At 41.9% G+C, this 24,808-nt stretch overlaps 1 protein-coding gene across 3 annotated transcripts in view; it reads left to right on the top strand.

Annotated features, from left to right (window-relative positions):
- The window catches only part of IQSEC1 (IQ motif and Sec7 domain ArfGEF 1), a 722,374-nt gene that overhangs the window by 679,283 nt on the left and 18,283 nt on the right, over positions 1 to 24,808 (top strand). For all 3 annotated transcript variants that reach the window (XM_075073331.1, XM_075073330.1, XM_075073332.1), the window contains exons 9-14: positions 9,085 to 9,224; positions 11,112 to 11,141; positions 13,696 to 13,821; positions 18,313 to 18,412; positions 23,548 to 23,721; positions 24,426 to 24,602. In XM_075073331.1, the coding sequence (XP_074929432.1) occupies positions 9,085 to 9,224; positions 11,112 to 11,141; positions 13,696 to 13,821; positions 18,313 to 18,412; positions 23,548 to 23,721; positions 24,426 to 24,602 (747 nt within the window). The remainder of the gene's footprint in view (positions 1 to 9,084; positions 9,225 to 11,111; positions 11,142 to 13,695; positions 13,822 to 18,312; positions 18,413 to 23,547; positions 23,722 to 24,425; positions 24,603 to 24,808) is intronic.

Here is a 24,808-nt window from a genome sequence, read left to right as displayed (position 1 = left end):
GCTTTTAGGATGGCTTGGGAAATTTTATATAAAAGTTTATTTATTTTTATAAAAAAAAAAATAATAATTCCCCTCTCACCCCTATGGGTGGTATGTGTCTTCCTCAACCTCGGGTCCTCTACCAGAGGCCTGGGAGTTTGAGGGTTCTGCGCATATCGTTAGCTGTTCTAGCACTGCACTCTTCTGGACAGAGAGCTCTGATGTTGTCCTTGGATCTGTTGGAGCCACTCACCAGTTAGGAGTCACAGCCCCGAGTGCTTCTACCACCACTGGGACCACTTTGGCCTTCACTTGTATTTGTGCCTGGTTGGTGCAGTCTCCTTGTGCAGCTAGAAGCACCAATTCCACCACTCCTCTCTCCACTGTGGAATGTCAGAGTTGATTTTTTTTATTCCCTTAAGACTCTTAGATACGTTGCTGAGCTGAACTCACTTGGGCTAATGGTGCACTAGCACTGGGGCTCCCCTACTATGTGCTGAAATCACTAAGAGCTGAAATCACAAAAGAGCTGAAATTACTGAGCTGGGAGCACTGAGTGCTGTGCTAACTAGTGGGGAGCCTAAGCTGTACTGTGGAACAGAGCAGCTGGCAGAGAGCAGTTTGTGGGGATGGCTGGAGTGGGCCACGGGACAGCTGGTGGAGTGGAGCGGCTGGCAGAGTGGAGTAGCTGTGGGATGTGTGGAGCAGCCCACAGAGCGAGCGGAGCGAAGCAGTTTGCAGGACAACTGGAGCAGCTCATGAGGCAGCTGGTGGCGCGGAGCAGTTTGTGAGGACGGCCGGAGGAGCAGAGTGGAGCGGCTGGTAAGGCAGAGCAGTTCGTGGAGAAGGCGGAAGCAGAACCCACGGAGAGCAAGCTATATGGAAGCGGTGGATAGTCGTATTTTGTTTAAGAGCGCCGCCCTTGTATACGGGAGACGTCCTTTGATATGAGAGGACCGGGGTTCAAATCCCGGTTTGGTTCCCAACTTTCCAGTAGGGTCCTGTGGCAAAAAACCCCTAACGCTTCACCTGCCTACCTCTAAAAATATGACAGTGACACGAACTAGAAGAGTCATGCCGGCTCGGACGTCGCCCGGATTAACAAGGTCCGCGCCAGTGTTGAGGAACCAGGACAATCTGGACGATAAGTGGGCTCACGGGAACAAACCATTCCATGGACGAGACAACGAGACTGGATTGATGGAATGCTACTCTACAACAGTAGACCTAATGAAAGGGATATATGAACGTATGAGGGGACTATGGATGGACAAAGACCTACATCCCACACCTTACTGAGAACAGCTAGTTACCTAATGCTTCAAATAGTTAAAGAGGGAAGCTGCTCTCACAGCTTAGAATAGACCAACTCCACACATTACATCCCAGACTCAGAAGACCTGGGAAGAACAAGTGGATGTGCGAGCCCACACCTGAGCTGGAACTTCACTGCCACCCATTCATTGCAGAAGCACAGCAAGTCACTGATGAGGCGCATAAAGATCAAATGAGAGAAACTAGCTACAGTCAACCTCAGACCGTATTACAAGGCTCAGTGGAGAAGTACCATCAGATTAGTATGTTAGAGATTCCAATAGAGCCCTCATGACTAATAATACTTCTAACCACCATAACTCAAAGAACAATGAACTGGTGTATATGCTACAGCCTCTGTCAATCCTGGAGAGGCTTGCTACTCACGACTAAAGAAGAACAACAGTAGTGTACCCCCACCTGGGTTGGAAGTAGAATATAAACTGAGGTTGGAGGATAAGATCAAGGCGACCCGGAGAGAAGTTAGTCAGCTGGTGAACTACAGAAGGATGTAGAGATTAAGGATAAGAGTCGGCTACTGAAAAAAATACAAGGTTTCTGACTCCTTCCGAAGCCCTATGAGACTGCTAAACAAGGCTCACAGCACTGGCTACCAGGCTAAGGAGATTAACACTAGAGAAGCGAGGCCACAAAAGTAATGCCTGTTCTCCAAAGAACCATCAAGGTGTACTCCCAACTGCAATGCAACACACACATAACAGCAGAGCCACCAGCAGCAGAAACTGAACAGTACTGGAGAACAATATGGGAGAAAGAGAAGACTCATAACGCCAGTGCAAAGTGCTGCAGGACCTGAGAACGGAGCACAGCCATGCTCCCAGAACAGAAACAGATCACCTCACAGTATGAAGATATTCCAACAGGCGGTGTCAAGACATGAAGAGCTGGACAGCACTGGACCAGACATGATCCACACCTACTGGCTAAAGAAACTACAGCAGTGCATGACGCCTAGCAGCACAGATGAACCAGCTGCTAGCAGCAGGCTCCCACCCAAACTGGCTAACACAAAGGAGACAGTGCTGATCATGGAAAGACCCCTGCAAGGAACAGAACCGTCCAACTACCGACCAATAACCTGCCTACCCACAACATGGAAAGTCCTATCAGGCATTTCATAGCTGCCAGGCTACACGGACCATATGTGCAGCACATAAGCACAGCTCAGAAAGGGCATTGGGAACAACACCAGAGCTCTCAAAACACAGTTGCTCCATAGATAGAGCAGTCGCCAAGACTCAAGGTCTAGACGACCAATCTGAGCACAGCCTGATGACTACAGGAAAGCCTACGACTCAAGCGCACACGTGGATCTGTGAATGTCTGGCGCAATACAAAGTAACAGGACACTAAGGACCTTTCTCAAAGAACTTCAATGGGACCTATGGCTGTTTCTGCGGTAGGCTTAAAACCCCCTCAAGCCGAAGTTTAAATTTACATCACTCAAAAGGACTGGATACGGGTACAGGTTCAGGGAGTGCGGAAACTACCATCAGCCACCCTCCTCTACATGGAGACATCAGCTGTATGTAAGAATGAACGAGATCATCGAACTTCGCTAAATCCACTGACGCCGGACTACAGTGAGGATAATCGGGATGTCATTCGGACTGAGAGAAGTGTGGCTGGATGGTAGTCAGAGAGAGGGAAGGTAGTCAAGACGATGGCATGGTGAACGTACCAGCGGTGCCACATAGCGGACATACAGACCAGCGACAAGTACCCTGGCGTCCCACAGTCACATGGAAACCACGATGGAGGAGGCAAGGTAAGACAGCAACATCCAAGTATCACCAAGTAGCAAGGGTCACTCCGGATAAGACAGGTCCTGAAGAGCAGTCTCAGTGGGAGAACAAGTCCACGCCAGTCAAACAGATACGCCCTGCGGTCATCAGATACCCTGCCGTTATGTGAGACTGGCCACAAGGAGTGACATGGAGGCGCGATTGCTGAGACCCGGAAGCTCCTCACAATGCACGGAGGTTGTTTCCCACCCCAAGTTTTCCAACACCCAGAGGTTGGTTAATCCAGCGGAAAAGTAAGGGCGGTGGATGGCTCTTGTGACGCGTCAAGAGCCACTGTCCTGACGAACCCGAACACTCCAGGAGTAATCAGTAAGATGGCCCCAAGAATGAGCTGCTGATGAGAATGCCTGAGCGCAGCAGCAGACATGGGAGGAAGACCAAAAGCCAGAAGTAGAAGTGCCATGGCCAAGACAAAACCTGCATTGGGACCGTTTACCATCACAGATATAGCTGAGGTGGCTGACATTGGAAATCCCTACCAGTGGTTTGTGGAAAGGGCTGGACTAAAAGGACAGCACTGAAGACAACTGATCAAGCAGCACAGGAACAGGGCACTCGAGCCAGATGCCATGAAGCAGGGGGTCTACCACACTAGAGAGGACCCAAGGTGCCAAGACTGTGCAGAGAGGCCTCAGACCAGACAGTCCAACACATAAGTGGCAGGGTATAAGATGCCGGCAGGAACAGCATACAGCTGAACGGCACAATCCAGAGTGGGCTGGCATTGTGTACAGGAACATCTGCACAGCGTATGTCGTGGGCTAGACCCTCCCCAGACCAGATGGGAGATCCACAGAAGGTTGTGTAGAATAGCAGGGCTAAGAAGCTGTGGGACTTCCAGCATCCAGTATGGAAACTAAGGCAGGTACGGCCAATCAACCAGACATCGTTAGGGATAGACCAGGATCCAGTAAGATAGCGTTGATGATAGAATATAGCAGTGCCAAGTGACAGCACATCAGGAAGAAGGATAATATGAGAAGCTGGAGAAGTACTCAGGGGCCTGAAAGGGAACTAGAGGGTCGATGTTGGAAAGTGAAGGCCAAAGTGGTCCCAGTGTGGTAGGGAGCACTTCGTGGCTGTTGATGCTCCCTAAGCTGGGTGAGTGGCTCCAACAGATCCCAGGAACAACATCAGAGCTCTCTGTCCAGAAGAGTGCAGTGCTAGGAACAGCTAAGATACTGCGCAGAACCCTCAAACTCCCAGGGCTCTGGTAGAGGACCCGAGGTTGAGGAAGACACATACCACCCATAGGGGTGAGAGGGGAATTTTGTGTGTGTGTGTGTGTGTATGTATGTATGTATGTATGTATATATATATTTCCCTAGCCATTCTAAAAGCCAACCTACTTCAAATATGATCTAAGACAAAGATAAAATATATAGAGCCTGCTCGTGATTTTACTTTGCTTTTACACTGCTGTGAATATATTGACTTCAGCAATGTTACCCCTAAAATAATGTAAAAACAGAATTATGCTTGTAATCCTTCATCATCCATATTCCATGATCATTGTAAAGAACTTCTATCCAGTCTTTTATTCCCAGTTCCCTTGAGATATGTTATAAGTATCTTCTATCTTGTATTCACATCTCTGTAATGGGCCAATTTCCTGGATATAATTGAAACTTGGCATGTTGGCACCCTTTGTGTAGGTCAGATGGCAGCTATAAAGTTTGTAATTTTACAAACGTGAATGAGGCTGAAAAAACCCTATGATATAGTAAAGTTGTCCAGCAAGTGAAATAAGGTACAAGAGATCAGTAGTGTTTAATGGATGATGTAGCCAGTGTTTGTGAAGGGGGGACTACAGTGTGTAGACAAGGAGGGGTAACTACATTGTAAGCCCACTAATGGCTTCTGTACTCATACCTTTTTGTTAAGTGTTTCTGCCTCTGTTGACCAGTCCATCACCAAGACCACTGGTCCAAGCTGCTGACAGAATTGCAGAAGTAGGACCTTTTGCAGCATTCTCCAAAATCTTGAATTTTATTTTTAAAATGAAGTTTCTTTCACTGCCTCATTTCAAAGGAAACTTTCAGGATAAACTTTTCTGTGTGTTGCTAGACAGACAAGTAGTCCTCCATGAACCAAGAACTCTCCCACCCGTGTTAAGGAGAGTTAATGTGGAAACTGCATATCCATGATGATTATTCACATTCTCAGAGATGGAAATTAACAACTTTGTTTATTAGACCCCCATCCATCAAATGTTACCGTAGATAACTTGTGCTGTGAACACATAAATATGTATAAAAGTCTGGAAAATAATCAGCGTGCTTTGATGAAGGCCTTCTGAAATAAACAGGCTTTAACCCCCTTAGAAAAAGTCAGTTCTAACGCCCTTGTAAAAGTCAAGCGGGAAAGGAACTGAAACCCAGCTAAGCCAATTGCGTTGAATTCTGCATCTGTGTGGATGTGGAATCCCCATTCCATGACTTGGAGAGTGATCTCCAATCAAAAGACTTAATCTGTCCTCCAGCCCTTGGCACTCTGGCCACATCTAGACTACGCGCCGGATCGGCATGTTAAAATCAATTGCTCGGGGATCGAAATATCGCGTCTGGTCTGGACGCGATATCTCGATCCCAGAGCGTGCTTAGATCGATTCCGGAACTCCAGCTAGACGACCGGACTTCCAGATTCGACATGGCGAGCTGCGCGGATCGATTCCGCGCGGTGAAGACGGGTGAGTAAATCGATTTTAGATATTCGATTTCAGCTACGCTATTTTCGTAGCTGAAATTGCGTATCTAAAATCGATTTAATCTCGTAGTGTAGACCTGGCCTCTGAAACCCACAGTCAGAGCCTACATCTTTCTGCTCTTCTGCTTTCCTGGTTCACCAAATCTATATCCCATATCTCCCCACATTATATGCTGGTTCCCTGCCAAGAAATGCAAAATCTTGTCCCATTCACCAGAGCGTGGCTTGTTAGAAAGAAATGCAACATTATTTTAAAAATATGTTTTAATTCCCTCTACCTTTTGCTTGCAAGTCCAGCTCCAGTACTGTCCTAAACAGGCTCTCTGTGCCACAGATAGAGAACCAGACTGTGCCTGTTAAACACAAGCCCAGCTACCCCCTACCCAGGCCTGAGTTAAACTCAGGAGGAGTGGACACACTGCAGCATGTATATGGGAAGTGTATGGCTCAGCATCCACAGTTCCATAGTGGCCAGCTCTGCTAGGGTGCCTGACCTTTTCCCCGCCCTACACCTTTTCAGGTTGTTTATGTCCCAGCGAGCACTAGGAGGGACTGTGATTATCTCTAGTCCTTGCATGAAGGGCACAATAAAGAGAAGGCTGCTTATGCTTACCCTCCCCAACCTCAACTCCCATGCAAGGGTCAGGCACAGTCCAATCCATAGTGTTTCTTCTGCTTGGTAACATTTGATTGTGACAGAGTGTGAGCTCAGTGCAGTAGCAGACCAGACACAGAAGCTACATGGCAGTAAGCACAAACATACTGGCTGTTAAAAAACAAAACCAAAAAAACACACACCTTTTCCTGATAGCACAGAGTAGTTATCCACATGGCAGGAAGAGGGCAGTGGAGTTCATTAGTGGCTACTGGCCAGACTTTGGCAACTGTCTGAATTATTCATATCTACAGACGCAGTTGTTTCATCTTGGTGCTGATTAAGTCACGGCTACTGATGCATTCTGGAATTTCAGATCTTGACAACGGAAGTGTCAGTTGTCCATTTTGTTCCCTGTAAATCCATATCACATGCTATCCTTGGCAGACATTTTAGTATAAGGTGCAAGCTAAACGAGAACTGAAAATGGCCCAATACCTACCTTTTATAGTCCTTTAACAGCTATGTTCTTGACTGTTTTATCAGAGCTAGAGTGCTTCTAGAGGCTCCCTCTTACTGGATCCCTACTATTGCTTTTTATGTATAATTTTTTGTCATAGAGACGGGCGGCTCCAGGCCCCAGCATGCCAAGTGCGTGCTTGGAGTAGCAAGCCGCAGGGGGCGCTCTACCGGTGCCACGAGGGCAGCAGGCGGTTTGCCTGCGGAAGGTCCGCTGGTCCCATGGCTTCGGTCGACCTTCCGCAGGCGTGCCTGCGGAGTGTCCGCTGGTCCCTTGGCTTCGGCGGACGCCTGCAGGAGATCCACCGAAGCCGCAGGACCAGTGGACCCTCTGCAGGCAAACTTCTGGAGGCAGCCTGCCTGCCGTGCTTGGGGCGGCAAAATCCCTAGAGCCACCCCTGCATAGAGAGCAGTCTAGTAGGCTATATTGTTCCTAACTTTTAATGAATGGGTTTTCAGCTGTGGTCTGTGGAGCATTTGCAGCTGCTGTCATGGTGCAGGCTCCCCCTTGCTGCCAGCTGCTAAGAAAAGATTAAATACTGTCATCAGGCTACTTATGTAAGCAATTGCTGTAGTTGCCACAGGGATGTTATGTGTTTGCAAATGGGAAAGAAGGTGATCACAAATGGGAGGGGAGATACCTGTTAAGATGTGGTCCAGCCTTTGTTAAAATGTTTGAGGTCCCCTGCTTTTAATCACTCACCAGATTTGATGTGCGAAAGGTGTATTTGGATTCTGTCCTTGAAAGTCAGGAATTCAGGAGCAGCTTCCAGGATTCTATCACACTTGTTAGAATACTCACAATATGTATTCAGTATTAAAAATTAAAACAGCATGATAACAAGACTGATGTGAACTAGTGTAAAATGCTCTTCTAGAGTAAACTGCATTCTCTTAAAATTAAATAAATTAAAATTATTGTCATCATTAACCAGCACACTTGTATGATAGGTGTCTAATGTCATTTCAGACTGGATAATAGTTATTAATTATGGTATAAGATCTAGCAAATGACATGCGTGAGAGAGAGAATAATGTGTATTATTAATTTGATTTGTATAAGATATCTGGCTATGACAAATTAGAAGTTTGATTAAAAATGAGAGAGAAGTGTTTGATCTGGGATGTGGGATTCAGAACTTCTGGTTCACTAGTTCAAATCCAGCTGAGGTCATTAGTGACCGAAAGTCACTGGAATGTGAAAACTGCTAAGTAGCTTTTGTGAAATGAGTCAGACTCCCTGGGACTTCGTGTTGGTGCAACGGTAGACCTACCCGGGCAGGTCAACTTGCAGAATGAGGTGCTCAGGGTGCTCATTCCCTTCCTGCTAGTCAAGTGTCCACATCACCAAAATCACCACCACAATTCACATTGTTTGATTGGCAGCCTTGCTGGTAGTCTCCACAGAGAGGCCAAGGACTGAATGGACACAAAGACTGCACTCCCATTTTGCCTGTAGAGCAGGTCAGGGCTGAGGAGCATTGGTGAGACAGACTGGAATAGTTGCACTGGTTCCACCCTATGCAATGCCATTCTGGAGACAAAGGTAGAATTTGGTGTCCAAGAGCATTATCTGGTAACATTCATCTGCATTAAATTCACTTAAACTTTAAGACAGTGGGTTTTGTTTTGTTTTTTTTTCATCTGTCTTAGTAGCTGTGAAGGTTTGCTTGGGGAATTACTCTTGTTGTGGGCAAATTTTGCTATAGTAATTTTAAAAAAAATCAAAAGTATAATTGACAATTAAAATATTTCAATCAGTGGATGTATGGTGGCAACGAAGGGGTGAAAGGTAATACTTTATTTTTTAATATATAACAGTGTTTTCTTCTTCTGTAAGATTGGCAAAATGACAGTGAATAAGAAAAGGGCTTAGACTCTCTCAGCTGCTTGTTGGCTGGAAGATTATTTGACTATATTGGGTCATGGAACAGAATTACTTAGATTAACAGGTATATCATCAATCCATATAAACAAGGCAACACCTTCTTTATGGTCAGTAATGTAAACAAACAGTACATGTGTCCTTACCTTGTTCTTGCTAAAAAGGCCACATTATTGAGCTGTAAGTGGGGAGAGGAGCCACTGTTTACTGTTCAGGTCATTGTAAGCCAAAGTGGTAATGAGAGCTGTTGGTTTCTGCAGGCGTAGATGATGGTGAAGATATCCCACGAGAGATGCTGATTGGAATATACGAGCGAATCCGCAAACGGGAACTGAAGACAAATGAGGATCACGTATCCCAGGTCCAAAAGGTCGAAAAACTCATTGTAGGAAAGAAACCAGTAAGTTAATTTTGCACTGAAACTTAAGCTGATAATGCCATATGACTGAGAGTTGCAGAACAAGGGATGCTCATACCTGAAGCTTTGTGTAAATATAAATTGGACTGGACAATGACAAAATATGGGAAATATGTCAATGTAATAAAATTGCTACAAACATGGCCTTGTTTTCATAACTTTCACTAAACAAGTGAACATTTCTCTGCACTCTAGCCTGGGTGGTAGTGCATATCTGTGCATGGTGAGGTTATGAATATTACATTTTTTTTAAATAAAGATGATAAAATGTATCTGTTTTACCCACATATCTCCCTGTTAGTTTCAATCCTGAACTTTGGCTCTGAAAAGTCTACATTTTAATCATTTTCTGTGATTATATTTCAAAAGGGCTGGAGCATGTTGCTGCAAAGTGATGTCTTATAATGCTGAAATACATTTTTCTACCTTTAATTAAAGATTTTAGTGATGTCAGTATTTTCTCCTCCTTAAAACAGGCTGTACAAGCCAGTGTTTAAAAGAGAGGCGATCAGTATCGGAGACTGATGTATTCCTATGGTCTAAGAGCCAATCTGGGAACCAGGTTCTCTTGAGTTCTCATGCTGGTTCTGACATTCGCTCCCTCCCTCTCTGGGCTTTCGCAATTCACTTAACTCCTCTTCCTTGGGTTCTCTAGCTGTAGGAACAGGATAATAATATTTACTTAGTTCACAAAAGTGCTGAGTATGATTCTGACTGTTTTGTACTTAGCCATTGATTTCTATCCAGGGATCTTGAAGTGCTTCACCATCATGAATTAATTTCTCTTCACAACATCCCTGTGTGGGAGAGAAGTATTTTTAATCCCCTTTTTAGAAATGAGGCAACTGAGGTACAGAAATTCATGTCAACATTTTGAAAAATGTCCACTAATTTGGGGTGCCTTGGTTTTTGGATCCGCCCCAAACCTGCAGCTAAAGTCAGTGCGGCTCCTGGTACTCAACACTTCTGAAAGTCAGGCCCCTGGGTTTCTCATATTGGGTGCCTTTTGAAAATGACTTGCCTAAAGTTACATAAGAGATCTGTGATAAAGCTGGAAGTAGAACCCAAACCTTCTAACTCCCATACCTTAATTGGCTGATTCGTGAGATTGTGCTGCAGTTTTTAATGGATCCTTGTTTCCATTTGAGTTTCAGCTTGTTACCTGCCATAAGACATTTTAGATGAGTAAGGACAGATTAGAAGCTGAGGAAGGATCTCCAGATTTGTCCAATTATTTTGTAAAGAACTTTGAAGATTGGTGCTAAGTATTATTTATCTAATCTGAGACTGTCCCAGTTGGTTTAAAGCATATCACAGAAAAATATGGATTAGATCCTGTTTCCTATTTCCATTGCGGGGGAATTAGGGCATGAGGGAGAACTGAAGACCCCCTGGAAGAACTGTTGGAAAGTGTCACCAAATATGAAAAAGCTAATAGTGTCTTACACCATATGCTTAAGGGGGAAAGGAAAAACTTCTTGACTTCTATAGCAAGTGTTTCGGGGCCGGGTGGTGTCATATTTACTGTCATATAAAACTTTCAGTTGACTGTAACTTATGTATTTCTGCTCCTGTCTGGTTCGGGCACATAGCATTCCAGACACAGGGATTGAACTTGCAGTGTGCTGAGCCCATGCAGTCAATGGAGTTAGGGACACTTAACAGCCTGTCTGGAAGCAGTGGTTTTTCATAGAATCAGGTGTATTTGATGAGAATTTTTTTACTGTGTGAAAGAAAATGCGGGAAATAGCCACCTATTTTACTTTATAGGCATTTATTCATAGTAAGACCATGAAGTATTTACTTGCTATGATACAGTACTGTGTTTCTCTGAAGTTTAACAAACTTGTATTTGTCTTTCTACTGTAGATTGGATCTCTGCATCATGGACTTGGTTGTGTAGGTATTCCTTTTCATATTGATTCATGCTTTATAAATCGTATTAATCAGAAGCAGTTTAATATTCAGAATTATCCCTTACTAAAACTAATATTTTTCTGCTGTATTTTTGACTTTCTCAAAATGTAGGCTTCTTTCAGTTGATTTATCTTTTAAGCAAATCTTTCTCACTGTTGACTTAGCAAAAACATGCCAACACTTCCTGCAGAAGTCAATTCATGCTCTAAGGTATAAAGATTTGCTAAGAATTAAAAAATTTTCTTTGTGTAGTTTGTTTGTAATTCATTGCCCAGAGTTTTTTAGATTTTGTTTTTTCTCATGTTCTGTCTTTTTATTTGTGCATTACTAATGCAAATTATCATCAGACTATCGTGCCCTATACAAAAATGAAAATTGCATTGATTCTGCCCCAAAAGGCATGCCCTATCACCTAGCTCTCACTTTATCAACCATTCCTTGTATGTTTCAGTATTTGTTGTTTGTTTCCTAGGAGGATATTGCCAATTAATTTGCAGCTCTTTTTTCAAAGGCCGATGAGTACAACAGGCATACAAACTGAAGTCCGACACAAATTCAATTATATTCTTAAAATTGAATCTCCTTATGAAGTGTTCCACTTATTTTAATCTCAGGCTAGTGTTGCCAATAATAGTAAAATAATTTTTTTTAAATAGTTTTTAAGGCAGTGAAAAGCAAATATAAATGCTAATTCCCCATCACCTGACTTAGCTTTGTACTGTGTTTATAACGTAGCACCTTCTGTCAAAAGATTAGATGTCATTTTACAAATTTGACTCTTAATGGTTTTTTTTATTATGATCATTTTCCTTTGCGTTAATATTTTACCTTAGGATGATCCAGAGAATGTACTTCCCCATTACTTCTCATTTGCATTGCTTTTAATCTGCTTGCCTCCTGCTCTCCTTGCATGAGCAGTCAACGTGGAAGCCTTGTTAGAGTGGTGGAAAGCTTTGTTTCATAGTCTAATAAAGTATCTTTTAGTACTTCCTAGGTGTTTGTTTAGAAATGCCTGCAGACTATGGAAATGCTCTGGAGGACCCTTCTGTTGATTAAGAATGAATACATTTTCCTTTCAGTTAAATTCCATATGTAGGTCTCACTGTAGTTAACTCTACATTAATTAGGCTCAATTTACTTCTTACAGTCTGTCGTCTTGCAGTGGCAGACGCCAGGCTGCCAGCCCCAAGGGGAAGTAAGTCAGTCTGGAGATGGGGGAAATGCAGCAGCATAACCCACCTTAAGCCCTCTCTGGTGGGAGCCCATGACAGCTTGTCCAGCACCAAAAGTGGGCGGGGTAACCTCGAGGGAAAACTGATTCAGCACATTTTCTCTAGCATTCTCTGCCAGCCGATTCCTGTAGAGCATTAGCCAGGTTTTAAAACTGTCCTCCTCTGGCAAAAACCCCAGGAAAATAAGTACCATAATTAATACAATGCCACAGGGGTATTGGGGGTGAAATTCTGGCACGATTGGTGTCAGTGGCAAAAATCTCATTGATTTTAATAAGGCCAGGATTTCACCCAATTAAATAACAAAGTGGAGGGGAAAGTGTCCATGTGTCAGTTTCTGTATTAAAATATAGGCCATGAACAAGTTTTGAGAACCACTGATTTAAAGGAATAGTGTGTATTTACTAATAATCTCTGCTTTTCAGCTTCCTTGGCCTAATAAACCATACTGTTCCCATACAGAATCAGAGGATGTGATAAAATAGTTCATTTAAAATAAGAAAAACAAGTCTAGGTGCAAAGGAATATTCTGTGCTTTACATGAAAAATATAATTTAAAACATCCCTTTTTAATATGATTGGCAGAATAATCTTATTTGCATTTGAAAGACTTGAAGTCTCAGTAGGTTCAGAATAACTATTTTCTGTAGATGTTGTAGGCAGGAATGTTTCAAGGAAGAAAGCGGGAAGTTATCGGTTTTCTTATCAGCATGAGAAAAGAAGTCAGATTGAAAATGCATTTACTTTTTCCTGAGATCGATCTATCTATCTATGTGCATGCCACCTTATCTTGATCTCACAAATGTACAGATTGAATTAAACAATTAAAAAACAAACAAAACAAAACAAAACACCAAAGCCTGGTGTAGTCACCATCTGATAAAAGGTGAAATAATTTTGCATCCCGTGTTATTTGGTATTAGATATTTAAAAGTGTGCAGCAAAATGGAAACACTTTGCTTTGTGATCACACTTTCTGCTTTATTTTACTCAGTGTTTTATAGCTATATAAACTGAGGTTTGCTCTTGCTCCTATTAAAGTCAGTAGCAAAACTCCCATTGGCTTCAATGTGCAGGATACAAGTCCCTACAGAATATGTGACTTAATGATTTCATTATGTTATGGATCTGTTGCAACTTTGCAGCAGATATATCTGTGTTGTTATATTATTCATCCTTTGATGAAAAACAGTCTACTATTGGTCTTAAAGAACTAATGGTATTAGCATAATCATAAAGACTTCAGGCAAGAAAGATACTCCTTATTAACTGAGATCAGCATTGTACTTTTCTGTATACCATAGGTTCTCTCTTTACCCCACCGGAGACTTGTTTGCTACTGTAGGTTGTTTGAAGTTCCAGACCCAAATAAACCTCAGAAGCTTGGTCTGCACCAGCGAGAAATATTTTTATTTAATGACCTTCTTGTGGTATGTATTTTCAGATACAATGTATTTTTTTAAGATAAGCTTTTATTAGCACACAGATTCTGATTAGTAGAGAGACTTCCTAAGTATACTAAGAAGTGTGTAGAAAACTATATTTTCATTGCTAGATTTCTGCTGCCATCATTTGTTTATCTTCGCTTAGAGGAAGACAGCTTAGCCTTTGTCCTGATAGTCTTATCATATTTTTGGTACCATGGTTGAAGGCTTTACTAGCACTGTCAACCAGGTTTTCTGGGACATGATGATGTTTTTCTTGCTTATGAGGTCCAGCTTTCTAAAATGCAAATGTTTTGCAGATCTTGCTAAAGGCTGGGGGCCAGACTTTTAAAAGTATTGGGGTGCTGAAGATGTAGGTGGCATCTAGCGGGACTTTCAGAAGTGCCTAGGTGCCTTACTTCTATTGATTTCAGTGGGAATTATACATGTAGGTGCATCTTTAGGCACCTAAATACCTTTAAAAATCTGGCCCTTTGTCCTTCTTGGAGCGAGCACTATCTGGACGGAGCTCGGTGCTTTGAACTCCCATTGATTTCCATGGGAGTCAGGGCACTGAAAACCCAAGAGGCCATATATGCTAAGAGGGACAGTGTTATGGATCTGGATTTAAACAGCTGTAAACTAAGGATTTTGTATCCTCTAGTTATCTGCAACATAGGTTCGCCTTCCCATCCCATATGCACACATACACATCCCTTGGAGGAAACAAAAGAGTTTAGTTTACAAAGGGAAGTTCTTGTCTGAGGAGTGAGTATATCTGTGCAAATATGTTGAATTTTAGAAATTGAGTTCTACTAATTGAGTTTATCCTTATAATAAATTAAATCAGTTCTAGCAAATCTACAGGAAAAAAAGCATGTTCTTATGGCTATGTATTGCTTGCATGAATATCATTAATACCTCCTTACATCTAAGCCTATCATTTTCCCCCAGGCCTTTGGTAAGGGATACCAGCCACAGCTTTGGGTTATTTTTATTATCTAGCTTTAGCTGGTTAGTAGTTGTTTGAGTCAAGATGGGCTGAGCACTCTTTGTTTTGTATTGCGCACTGTTTGATTTATTTGTAGGATGGACACCCAGTGCATGAGACAGGAGACTGGATTTTTATAATTCAAATGCATTTAAAAAATAAATGGATAAAATTGGAGATGCTATTTAAAATCCAAATTGTGCTCTAGTGACCCATGAATATGACCCTGAGCCTCAATAGTCTAGAAAGAGTTCATGTCCAACTATTCATAATTAAGGCTGAGAGACTGTCACGGAAGTCACGGGGGATTCCATGACTTTCTGGGACCTCTATGACTTCTGCAGCCTGCAGGTGTGCCTGACCCCAGAGCCGCTCGGGCGGCACTGGAGCCAGTCACACCACTCCACCCTCCCCAACAATGGTGGTCCCGGGGCACCCTCCACCAGCAGCACTGGCGGTGGTGGTCCTGGGCCGGACCCTGCCAGCAGCAGCGGTCACAGCTGGCCCCCCACCCCTGAGCTCTAGCAGGGACCCCGGAGCACCCCTCCCCAGCATCCCCCATGAGCACCAGCGAGTGTTCCAAAGCCCCCTATGAGCACCAGTGGGCACCATGGAGCTCCCCCAGCACCAGTAGCCCAGGTGCCCCCTAGCACCCTCAGAGCCCCCCAGAACACCCGAGATTTAGTCAGGGGATATATAGTACAAGTCATGGACAGGTCATGTTTATTGGTCCTGCTAGTGAAGGCAGGGGGCTAGACTCGATGACCTTCCAAGGTCCCTTCCAGTTCTAGGACATTGGTATATCTCCAATTATTATTATTATTATTATTATTTATTATTATCATCATTATTGTTATGACCTGTCCATGACTTGTACTAAAAATACCTGTGACTAAAACGTAGTCTTGCGCATAATCACTGATTATCCTCCTAAAAATATATTTAATCAAGTGCATAAAAGGCTGTTACAAGGAGGAGGGAGAAAAATTGTTCTCCTTAACCTCTGAGAATAGGACAAGAAGCAATGGGTATAAATTGCAGCAGGGGCAGTTTAGGATGGACATTAGGAAAAACTTCCTAACTGTCAGGGTGGTTAAGCACTGGAATAAATTCCCAGGGAGGCTATGGAATATCCATCACGGGAAATTTTTAAGAGCAGGTTAGACAAACACTTGTCAGGGATGGTCTAGATAATACTTAGTCCTGCCATGAGTGCGGGGAACTGGATGAGATGACCTCTCGAGGTCCCTTCCAGTCCTACAATTCCGTGATTTTCTTTGAAACCTGAAGATTCTTTCTGATTACTACTATTGATTATAAGAAAGTGGTTTGGTGCAATAGTTTATTGTTGCAGAAAATATTTGTGATAGTTTCAGTTTACCTGTTTCAAAAAAGGCTCATCTAGCTATTGAGATAAAACAGGAAAGGGTAATTACACTTGGCTATTGATCTGTGTTCAGTTGATGTGTTATGATCCAGACATGTCTATTCCCTTGAATATAAGTTGAGTGTGTTGAAATACGTTTTACAGTTGATTTTCCTTCCCAGCATGCATTTAGCTTGACCCAGTGTTTTTTAAAATACAAATAAAAGGAATGATAGCTTGGAAGCATTTTCTTGAATTACTTTGAAAAACAGGAACACCTGTAGTACTTTGTAGTCTGAATGTATTTTGATTTTTACCTGGAGAATTAAGTTGGTTGGATATTGTATGCCATATTTTGTTGTGAGTGATAACATAAAGGTACATTGTCTGCTCATTATTTATAATTTGTACTCTTACTCAGGGCTTGAACAAGGCAGGCTTTCCTTCAAAAATGGATAAATAACCTTCAAATCCAAATGCAATCATGAGTGTAAATCAATGCAATATTGTCATCCTCTGCAAACAGTCTGTGTTTTGTCTCCCTTGGTCTGATGCTAATAGCTTTGCCAAATTGTATCAGAGTGAAAACTGGCCAGAGTCTCGTTAGTTATCAGTGGTGCAAATGGGGAACTCTATATCCAGAAGTTAAAATTACAAGAAATGAGTCAATTTTATTCTGCCACAACTTGAGCAAGCTGTGAGCTGCAGCAGAGGGAGGATCTAGTCATGGTGGAGGAGGTCCCAAAAACAGACACTGAAGAGCAGGTTATTAGATGTTGTTTGTATTTCTTTAGTGCCTAGAAGCCTCAGTCAAAATCAGGGTTCCAGTGTAGTAAATGCTGTACAAACACAGTCTAATTGGACAAGAGAGACCAAGGGCAGGAGGAGAATCTGAGGCAGTGGGAAGTGAAGAGACATGGTCAAGGTCATACAGCAGGTCAGCAATAGATCCCAGAGTAGAACCCAGGTCTCCTGAGTTCCAGGCCTGTGCCTCTCTGCAGTCTCATTGTAGCACAGAGGAAAAGTTCCTTCTGCCGTCTAGTAGCCAGAAGGGATGCATGCTTCAGACTTCTCAGACACCTCCTAGCGGGAGGCTACAAAAGATAATCCCACAGACCACACACTGGGAATCCTACCACTGTCCCTGTGAGTTGGCTCAGTTTTTTATCTGAGAGTAGCTCTAGGACTAGTGAGTGGTTTAGTCCTTGAGCTATTTTGGGTAAATCTACACAGTCTGTGGAAGTGAGCCTCTCAGCCTGGGTCAACAGACTTGGGGTGGCAGAGCTGACGCTAGCTCTCTAAAAATATCTGTGTAGAAGCGCTTTGAAGTTGCGACTCAAACTGGAGCTCTGGCTCTGAAGCCTCAGGAGGGAGGTGGCAGAAGTAGCTTAGAAGCTCACTCACGTGGTCTGTTTAGACATACCCTAAGTGTCTGGTAAACCTCTCAAGCGCTACATATGAGGAGTAAGAGAGGGAGTGAATAGGAATGAGGGTGGAGGGTGGCAGAGGGAGAGAAGAGGCTGATAGAATAAATTAATAGAAGAGAGTCAAGTACTGAGAGATTTTGGGGGGAGTAGGAGAGATAGAAACAACTGTGTGGCAGAGAAAGTAGTAAGAGGTTAGAGGGAGAGAGAACAGTCTGAAAATAACTAAAAGATAAACTGATCAAGGATGGAGGGAAAGACAGGAGACATAGCAAGTTTCTGTTGAATGACATATTTTTCAATGACATTCAATAAACAATATGTAATTGTTTCATTTAAGATTTAAGGCCAGTGGCCTTGGGAGATATGGTAACACAGATATTTTCACCCCAAGCCCTCCTGGTGGTAGGGGTCATGTACATTTTTCAAGCCTTGTTTATCTTTCTGCAAGCAAAGGTTGTAGATTTATCCTAATAAACAAGTTACAGTGCAGGGGGGAGGGGAAAAAAAGCAAAAGTAGCAAATAGTTACTGTATTGCAGACTGGAAGCTGTCTTTGGGTAAAATATATATCTATTTCTGATATGCCAGTACCAAGAGTAATTAAAGTAGTGTGTATAGAATTGTTTCACTGTTATAGTTGAATTCTTTCCACTGATGTTCAGATCAAAGAACACATTCTTATTTTGTCTGGGTTTTTTTAATTGATATTTTCAGGTTACCAAGATCTTTCAAAAGAAGAAGAATTCGGTCACGTATAGTTTTCGACAGTCCTTTTCCCTCTATGGAATGCAAGTTCTTCTTTTTGAGAATCAGTGTAAGTCTTTCTTTTTTTCTCTGTTTTTCTCCATATAGTTTTCTGATATCAGGATGAAGAGCTGCCCATCAGTTTCTTAGATCTAAGAGTGAAGTTAGTATGTGCTGGAATGAGCCCTAGAATTAAATACAAGATGCTCTTTGAAAATAGCAGGAATGTCGAGAGACTTCTGGCTTAAGGATAGGCATCACATCTGGCTCAGAATGGTGTTTCTGAATGCAGTGAGGACAAATTTGGTGTATCCTTTTCTGATCTTCAGCTGCAATTAACAGACATTTAGTTCTAAATAATGACTGAGACACAAATTTGTGTAAAACTGTTTCTCAGCCACTGTTTGTTTATTTAATATCTTTACTGATTTATAACTCAACTCAGTACCTAGGGAACTTGCATAATTAAAAGATAAATACAAAATATAGTGTGACAAGGTTCCTCCTCTACCTTGGTGGGTCCTGCGCTTATTGGCCAATTTGCTCGCCTCACAGAATCACTCTGTGGGTCGGGAAACAGCCCAGAGACCTTCCCCTCTGGTAGAAGGCACAGTCCAGGTCAATTCCTCCTGTGTTTGATTAGGAGTTGGGAAGTTTGGGGGGAACTCAGGCCCGCCCTTTACCCCGGGTTCCAGCCCAGGGCCCTGTGGACTGCAGCTGTCTAGAGTGCCTCCTGGTACAGTTGCGCGACAGCTACAACTCCGTGGGCTACTTCCCCATGGCCTCCTCCCAACACCTTCTTTGTCCTCACCACCAGATCTTCCTCCTGATGTCTGATAATGCTTGTACTTCTCAGTCCTCCAGCAGTATGCCTATTCATTCTCTGCTTCTTGCACATCTCTTGCTCCCAGTTCCTCTCACACACTTCCTCTCCTCTGACTCCCCTTTGGCCTGACTGGAGTGAGCCCTTTTATAGCATCAGAGGGTCCTTGATTAGAGTCAGGTCCTTAAGAGCCTCACCTGACTCTTAGCAGGTTAATTGGAGTCAGGTGTTCTCATTAGCCTGGAGCAGCCCCTGCTCTGGTCACTCGGAACAGAAAAGTGCTTATCCAGTGGCCAGTATATCTCCCTTCTACTGCTCTGCTGTTCCTAACTAGCCTGGGTCTATTACAATAGTTAGATGAAGTTTTTGTATTAAAAACCTGCATCTCCTGTCCCCAGGTGTTCCTGGCGTAATTTAAATGCTTCGCCTGTCAGATGTACCAAACTAAATCTCCAGGAGACAGCCATATGAATATCTTGCCACTGCTCCTGGAGAGTTGAACCCCAGGGATCAATAGCGATAGCAATCTAGCAGCAAGCATAGCTGTTTCTATCGGACATAAGTGGTTTCTCTGAAATTTTGTGCACAGACCATGTATGGCTTTATAGATAATAGCCAAAAGCTTGAACTGCGTAACAAATCCAGTGTAGTTCAGTGGTACGATAGTTTCTGGTTTCTCCAAAGTGCTCCTTTCCTGCCATTTCCATAACCCCTGAAAATGAGGTCACATGCTCAAATGGCTCATCCAAATAAAGAAACAAGGTGGTGTATTTTACATGAGCTGAAGAATCCGATTGATTTTTTTAAAGGGGTTACAATTATGGTTTATTGCTGTAATCTAGCTGTGAGGTTACAAAGGCATGACTTACTCAGGTACAGTCCACATCAGATAGGAATGTTTACAGCTTGGTCATAGATGAAAATAGGAGTCTGCCTCTGCTGTCACCTGGGCATCCAGAAGCAGCTACAGATCTAACATAACTTCAACTGGCAAAGATCAGACATACTTCAATAGAGGGCAGACTTACTGACGTAGCCCAATCCTAGAGATGCTTCACCATGCCTTTTGCTATCAGTAAACCTCTTGTCCACATCCTGATTTCCGTATAAACATAAATACTTAGGGTGCCTTGGAGTCAGTGGAAATTAAACATAGCTCTGAGTGCCGCCCACAGACTGCTGCTGCTGCAGCCCAAGCCATCTCACTATGTATCACCTCTTGCAGAAGTGCGTGCACAGTGAGCAGGAGGGAAGACAGGATGGAACTCTCTAGGTCCCCATATGGGAGAAGCCTTCGGGTGGCTTCTTAAAAGGAAAGGAGCAAACCCGCCAAAGAGGATGTTGTGTCCATCCTTCAAAGATCCTGCAGATTAGTCAACAGAATCAGTCACGCTCATAGCCCTGAAGTGTGCCTTGTATTAACCCATTTCCAAGTGCCTTGTATTAACCCATTTCCTTGTTGGAAAGTAAAGTTCTTTTAAAACTGCCAAAATAAAAGTAGTTTTCCAAAGAAGTTTAAAACCAAAGTGTGCAGCTAACCTGTGTATAAGCTATTATTTATGAGCAAAGAGCTCAGAATGTACGAACAGTACATCAGAAGGGGAAGAGAAAGTCTAGTCCCCTATAACCTGTGAAATTCATATTCTCTTACGCTCCTGTGGGTAAGAGGAGACTAAGTCAAAGTACTGCAGGGCCTGTAGAGCAGGCAAGTAACCAATATCAATCCATCCAGTAAATCTGCATGTTGCAGGTATCAGAATCAGCTTGTTCTCAGGGAATGAGGTTCATGAACATTCTGAGGCCAGTGTCACTAGTGCAAAGGGAGCAAAACTTTTCAATTTGGCTGATGCTGAGTCGACTGAAATTATTGTCATTGCACAGTTGATGAGGGTAAAATATATTATGGGATTTGTTGTTTCAAGACAAGGAAGTATGACATTTATCTATATTGCATAAATAGACCCCAAGGAAAACATTTATATTTACAAACAAGGTTAGCAATGTATTTTTAATGGAGTCCAGCTAACACCTAAATTATTTATGTCAATGTTTTCTGCTGTAGGAATATCAGTTGTATTGATAGCAGCGCTGACCATAGGAGTTTGCTACTGGGGAGTTTGGTCTGTGTAGTAGAGCTGATGTGTGCAATTCAGTAGCTTGAATTTCTGTCTAGGTGTCCTCATAGTTATCAAGTTGCCTTTCTTTTCCTTGCTCAGCTGTTATGAATTTTTTTTTTTTTTAAGTTCTTCACTTTTTCTGGTTTATAACTGACTAGCTAGTTGGCTCCTCCTCCACTTAAAAAAGGTGAATGGCCTGATTTCCTTTTTGTTTGAAGCTATGTATGATTTGAATGGTGCATAAGTCTTTGTGTAAACTGTAGCTGTATTTGACTCTGCACTTCTTAAGGCAGAGTAATACTTTTTTTTGGAACACAATGACCTTGGCAGCTGGGGGTAGAAATTGTCTCACACCAGATGGTGTTTCTTGAGTGAATGGCCATGAGAGAGGATTTGTTCTTCTGCTTAAATAGAAATCTACAATGCTTGAATTCCATTTTGTTGTGCACTTGGAAGCACCCTGTGTTGGAATAATGGATCATGGACTTTAATACATGGAAGAGATCTGTGTTTACATAGTATTCAATTTGTGGACCTTCTGCCAGTCAATAAGGTCAGATGGCTCAGAAAAGAAATTTTTATTACGTTATTTACTGCACATGTTCTAAGACGGTGTGAGGCCTCATTTCCAGGGGTCAGCAATTCAAGCAAAAACTGAAACCATTTTCTGTGGTAGAGAAAATCTTGGTTATGTGTATATCTCTGTGTGTCTGTGCTTTTCTGCTCAACTGGTAGATGTTCATGTGACCAGCTGTTAAGGTCTGCTATGTTAGATGCATCGTTCAAGAATTAAAATGAAGACAATCTGATAAGCAAGGGCCATTTGCCCCATCATTTGCAGTGGGCTTTAATTAAATGCCTTGAAAATGATCCCCATCGTTGTAAATAAAGATCAGGATGTCACTGTTCATGCCCTACAGAATAAGCACATTTTTATTCCATCAAAGCATGACATTGGTCGGTAACATTATACAAAAAAAGTGATTGGAGAAATGAGGTTAATACAAAACATTACAAGTCACACATACAAATACATCTGTCTGTTTACTCACAAACAACCAAAACAAAATGACCTAAAAGAATCTATAATTCTGAGAGTTATTGCTAGAGTCTTTGCGCAGCAAAACTACCACTCGAACATGAATGAGTGGCAGGATCAGGACAATTGAATATAAATTATCAGACTTGTTGGGAAGAGTTATGAATGTGTGTTTTCTCATGGATTTTTCTTCCAAGCTGCACAGTACTGTTGGTGCTTAAGGGAATGAATGTATAAAGCTTAAATACCTCAGTATTTATTAGGGAACATTAAGTTAAGCAGTTCCATATATAGAAAGTTCTAATATTCCTCGAGGCATTTTCACTAAGCCCCTTTGTCTCTTAAACACTTTAGGCTTTCTTTCTGGTATGTCCACTATAATTATATATCTAAGTGTTTATATCTTCAAGGTGACCCTGACCTACTATCTCAAATTATATATGTAAATTTTGCATTTACAGTAGTTTGCATGTGCAGAGTGGATAGTTGTTCATCTGGCTGATTTGCACATGCAAAATGAGACTATTAGTGTGCCAGCATGTGCAAAGATGCCAGGCATCATTTCTGAGAAAGTTTTTTGAAAATTTGGCCCATAATGAGTAAGAATATTAAACTTAATTTATAAAGTATGTCATTGTTTGCAATCTACTGAATCAAACTTATGTAACACACTAATAATATATAATAGATACATGTTTAAAATATATTATTTGTAAAGACTTTCAATAGATTTTGTTTGCTGCAGTATTTTTTAGGTCTCTGTTAATGTTAGGGTTAATGTTTTCATTTAAACTAGACATGTTTGGTTAGCATTTTTGTTTTAAATCCAGGGATGTTTTAAATCCAGCTGGGATTTACTTCACTTCAGTCAAGGTTAGCTTAGGCTTAAACAAGTTGTCCCTTTGAGCAAATCAGCCAAACCTGGTGTTTTTTACTGACATTGCTACTACAAACATATTTTGTATGTGTGTGTTAATTGTCCATGTGGATGTTCAGTGAGATTTATTTTCCTTTAGAAAATGCATCTGGGTTCTGAGCAGGTAAAATGTCCTTCTGAGTTTTTGAATGTGGTAGTAAAAACTGCTTTTCTCTACCATCTGTCCAGGGTTCGAAAATGGTAACAGAGTATTAGTGAAAAAATAAGTTAAAATGGAAGAGAATAAAATTAAAGATAATAAAAATTATTTAACCTTTTCTTTTCTCCACTTTCCCCTCCTCACCCACAGATTATCCGAATGGCATTCGGCTTACATCAGCTGTTCCAGGAGCAGATATCAAAGTCCTAATAAATTTCAATGCACCCAATCCTCAGGATAGAAAGAAATTTACGGATGACTTGAGAGAGTCTATTGCAGAAGTTCAAGAAATGGAAAAGCACAGAATAGAGTGTAAGTACAAAGGTACATATAATAGAGCATTTTCAAATTAATCAACATTAGTAAATCTGTTTAAGAGATATGTAATATAATCCACCAGGATTTAAGTCATAAAGTAATGTAGCTCCCCATCTGTGGCTTTGAGAATATTTTAGAGATAAAACATTGATTCCTAAAACTCCTGCCAGGATCTTTGGACTGGTAGCTAGTGTACTATGTAATTGCAATGGAAATATATCTTAAGCACCAGCAAAAACCGACTGATGAGTAAGTAGAAGGTCTGTGCCAAATAGCGTGAATAAATTGCATTGTAAGTTTTAGGGCTATTTTAAGTGACTTCTTAGAAAGAGGTATTGTATTGTCTTTTGGAGATGGACTTTAGAAGAACTTTGACTCTATTTCTCTTAATATCAAACTTTATTCTTTTGAAAAGCATCATGTTTGCTGCTGCTTCAGTAGCAATTATGCAAATAAACATACTGGAAGCTGCAGATATCTATCTATCTAAACATAGGATTTTATATTATATTTTTCCAGCATGTAACATCCTTTCATCGCATATGTTGTTATAAAGTCACTGGGACAGAGATCAAGTTTTCTTCCATGTGCAGGTCAACTCCACAATAAACTGACATCTCTGGATACATAATATTTTGTTTGCCATGTCATTGACTCCATTTCATTATAGTTAGTAACTATGAACTGTACAATCATTCTCTTTGTTTCAGCTGAGCTAGAAAAACAGAAAGGTGTGGTACGTCCAAGCATCTCCCAGTGCTCCAGCCTCAAAAAAGAATCTGGCAATGGGACGCTGAACAGAGCCTGCCTGGATGACAGCTATGCCACTGGGGAGGGACTGAAAAGGAGTGCACTCAGCAGCTCCCTCAGAGACCTCTCTGAAGCTGGTAAGCACCACATTTATTCCCTGCTCTGTACACCAGTGCGTGCAAAGAAATGTGATAGATATGTGTAAAAATAAGCTCATTTGTGAATGGTGACCATGTAAAGAATCAATACAGAAAGTTAAACTATTTGCTTTTTTTTTTTTAAACATTTGGGTTTGTTTTTTATTTATTTTATTTTACCTTTAGTGTACTGAATAAACTCTATT

This window comes from Chelonoidis abingdonii, chromosome 17 (assembly GCF_003597395.2).
Source record: "Chelonoidis abingdonii isolate Lonesome George chromosome 17, CheloAbing_2.0, whole genome shotgun sequence".
NCBI classification, from domain to species: domain Eukaryota; kingdom Metazoa; phylum Chordata; order Testudines; family Testudinidae; genus Chelonoidis; species Chelonoidis abingdonii.
The sequence above is the reverse complement of the archived record's forward strand: the minus strand, read 5'-3'. Positions and strand labels throughout refer to the sequence as shown.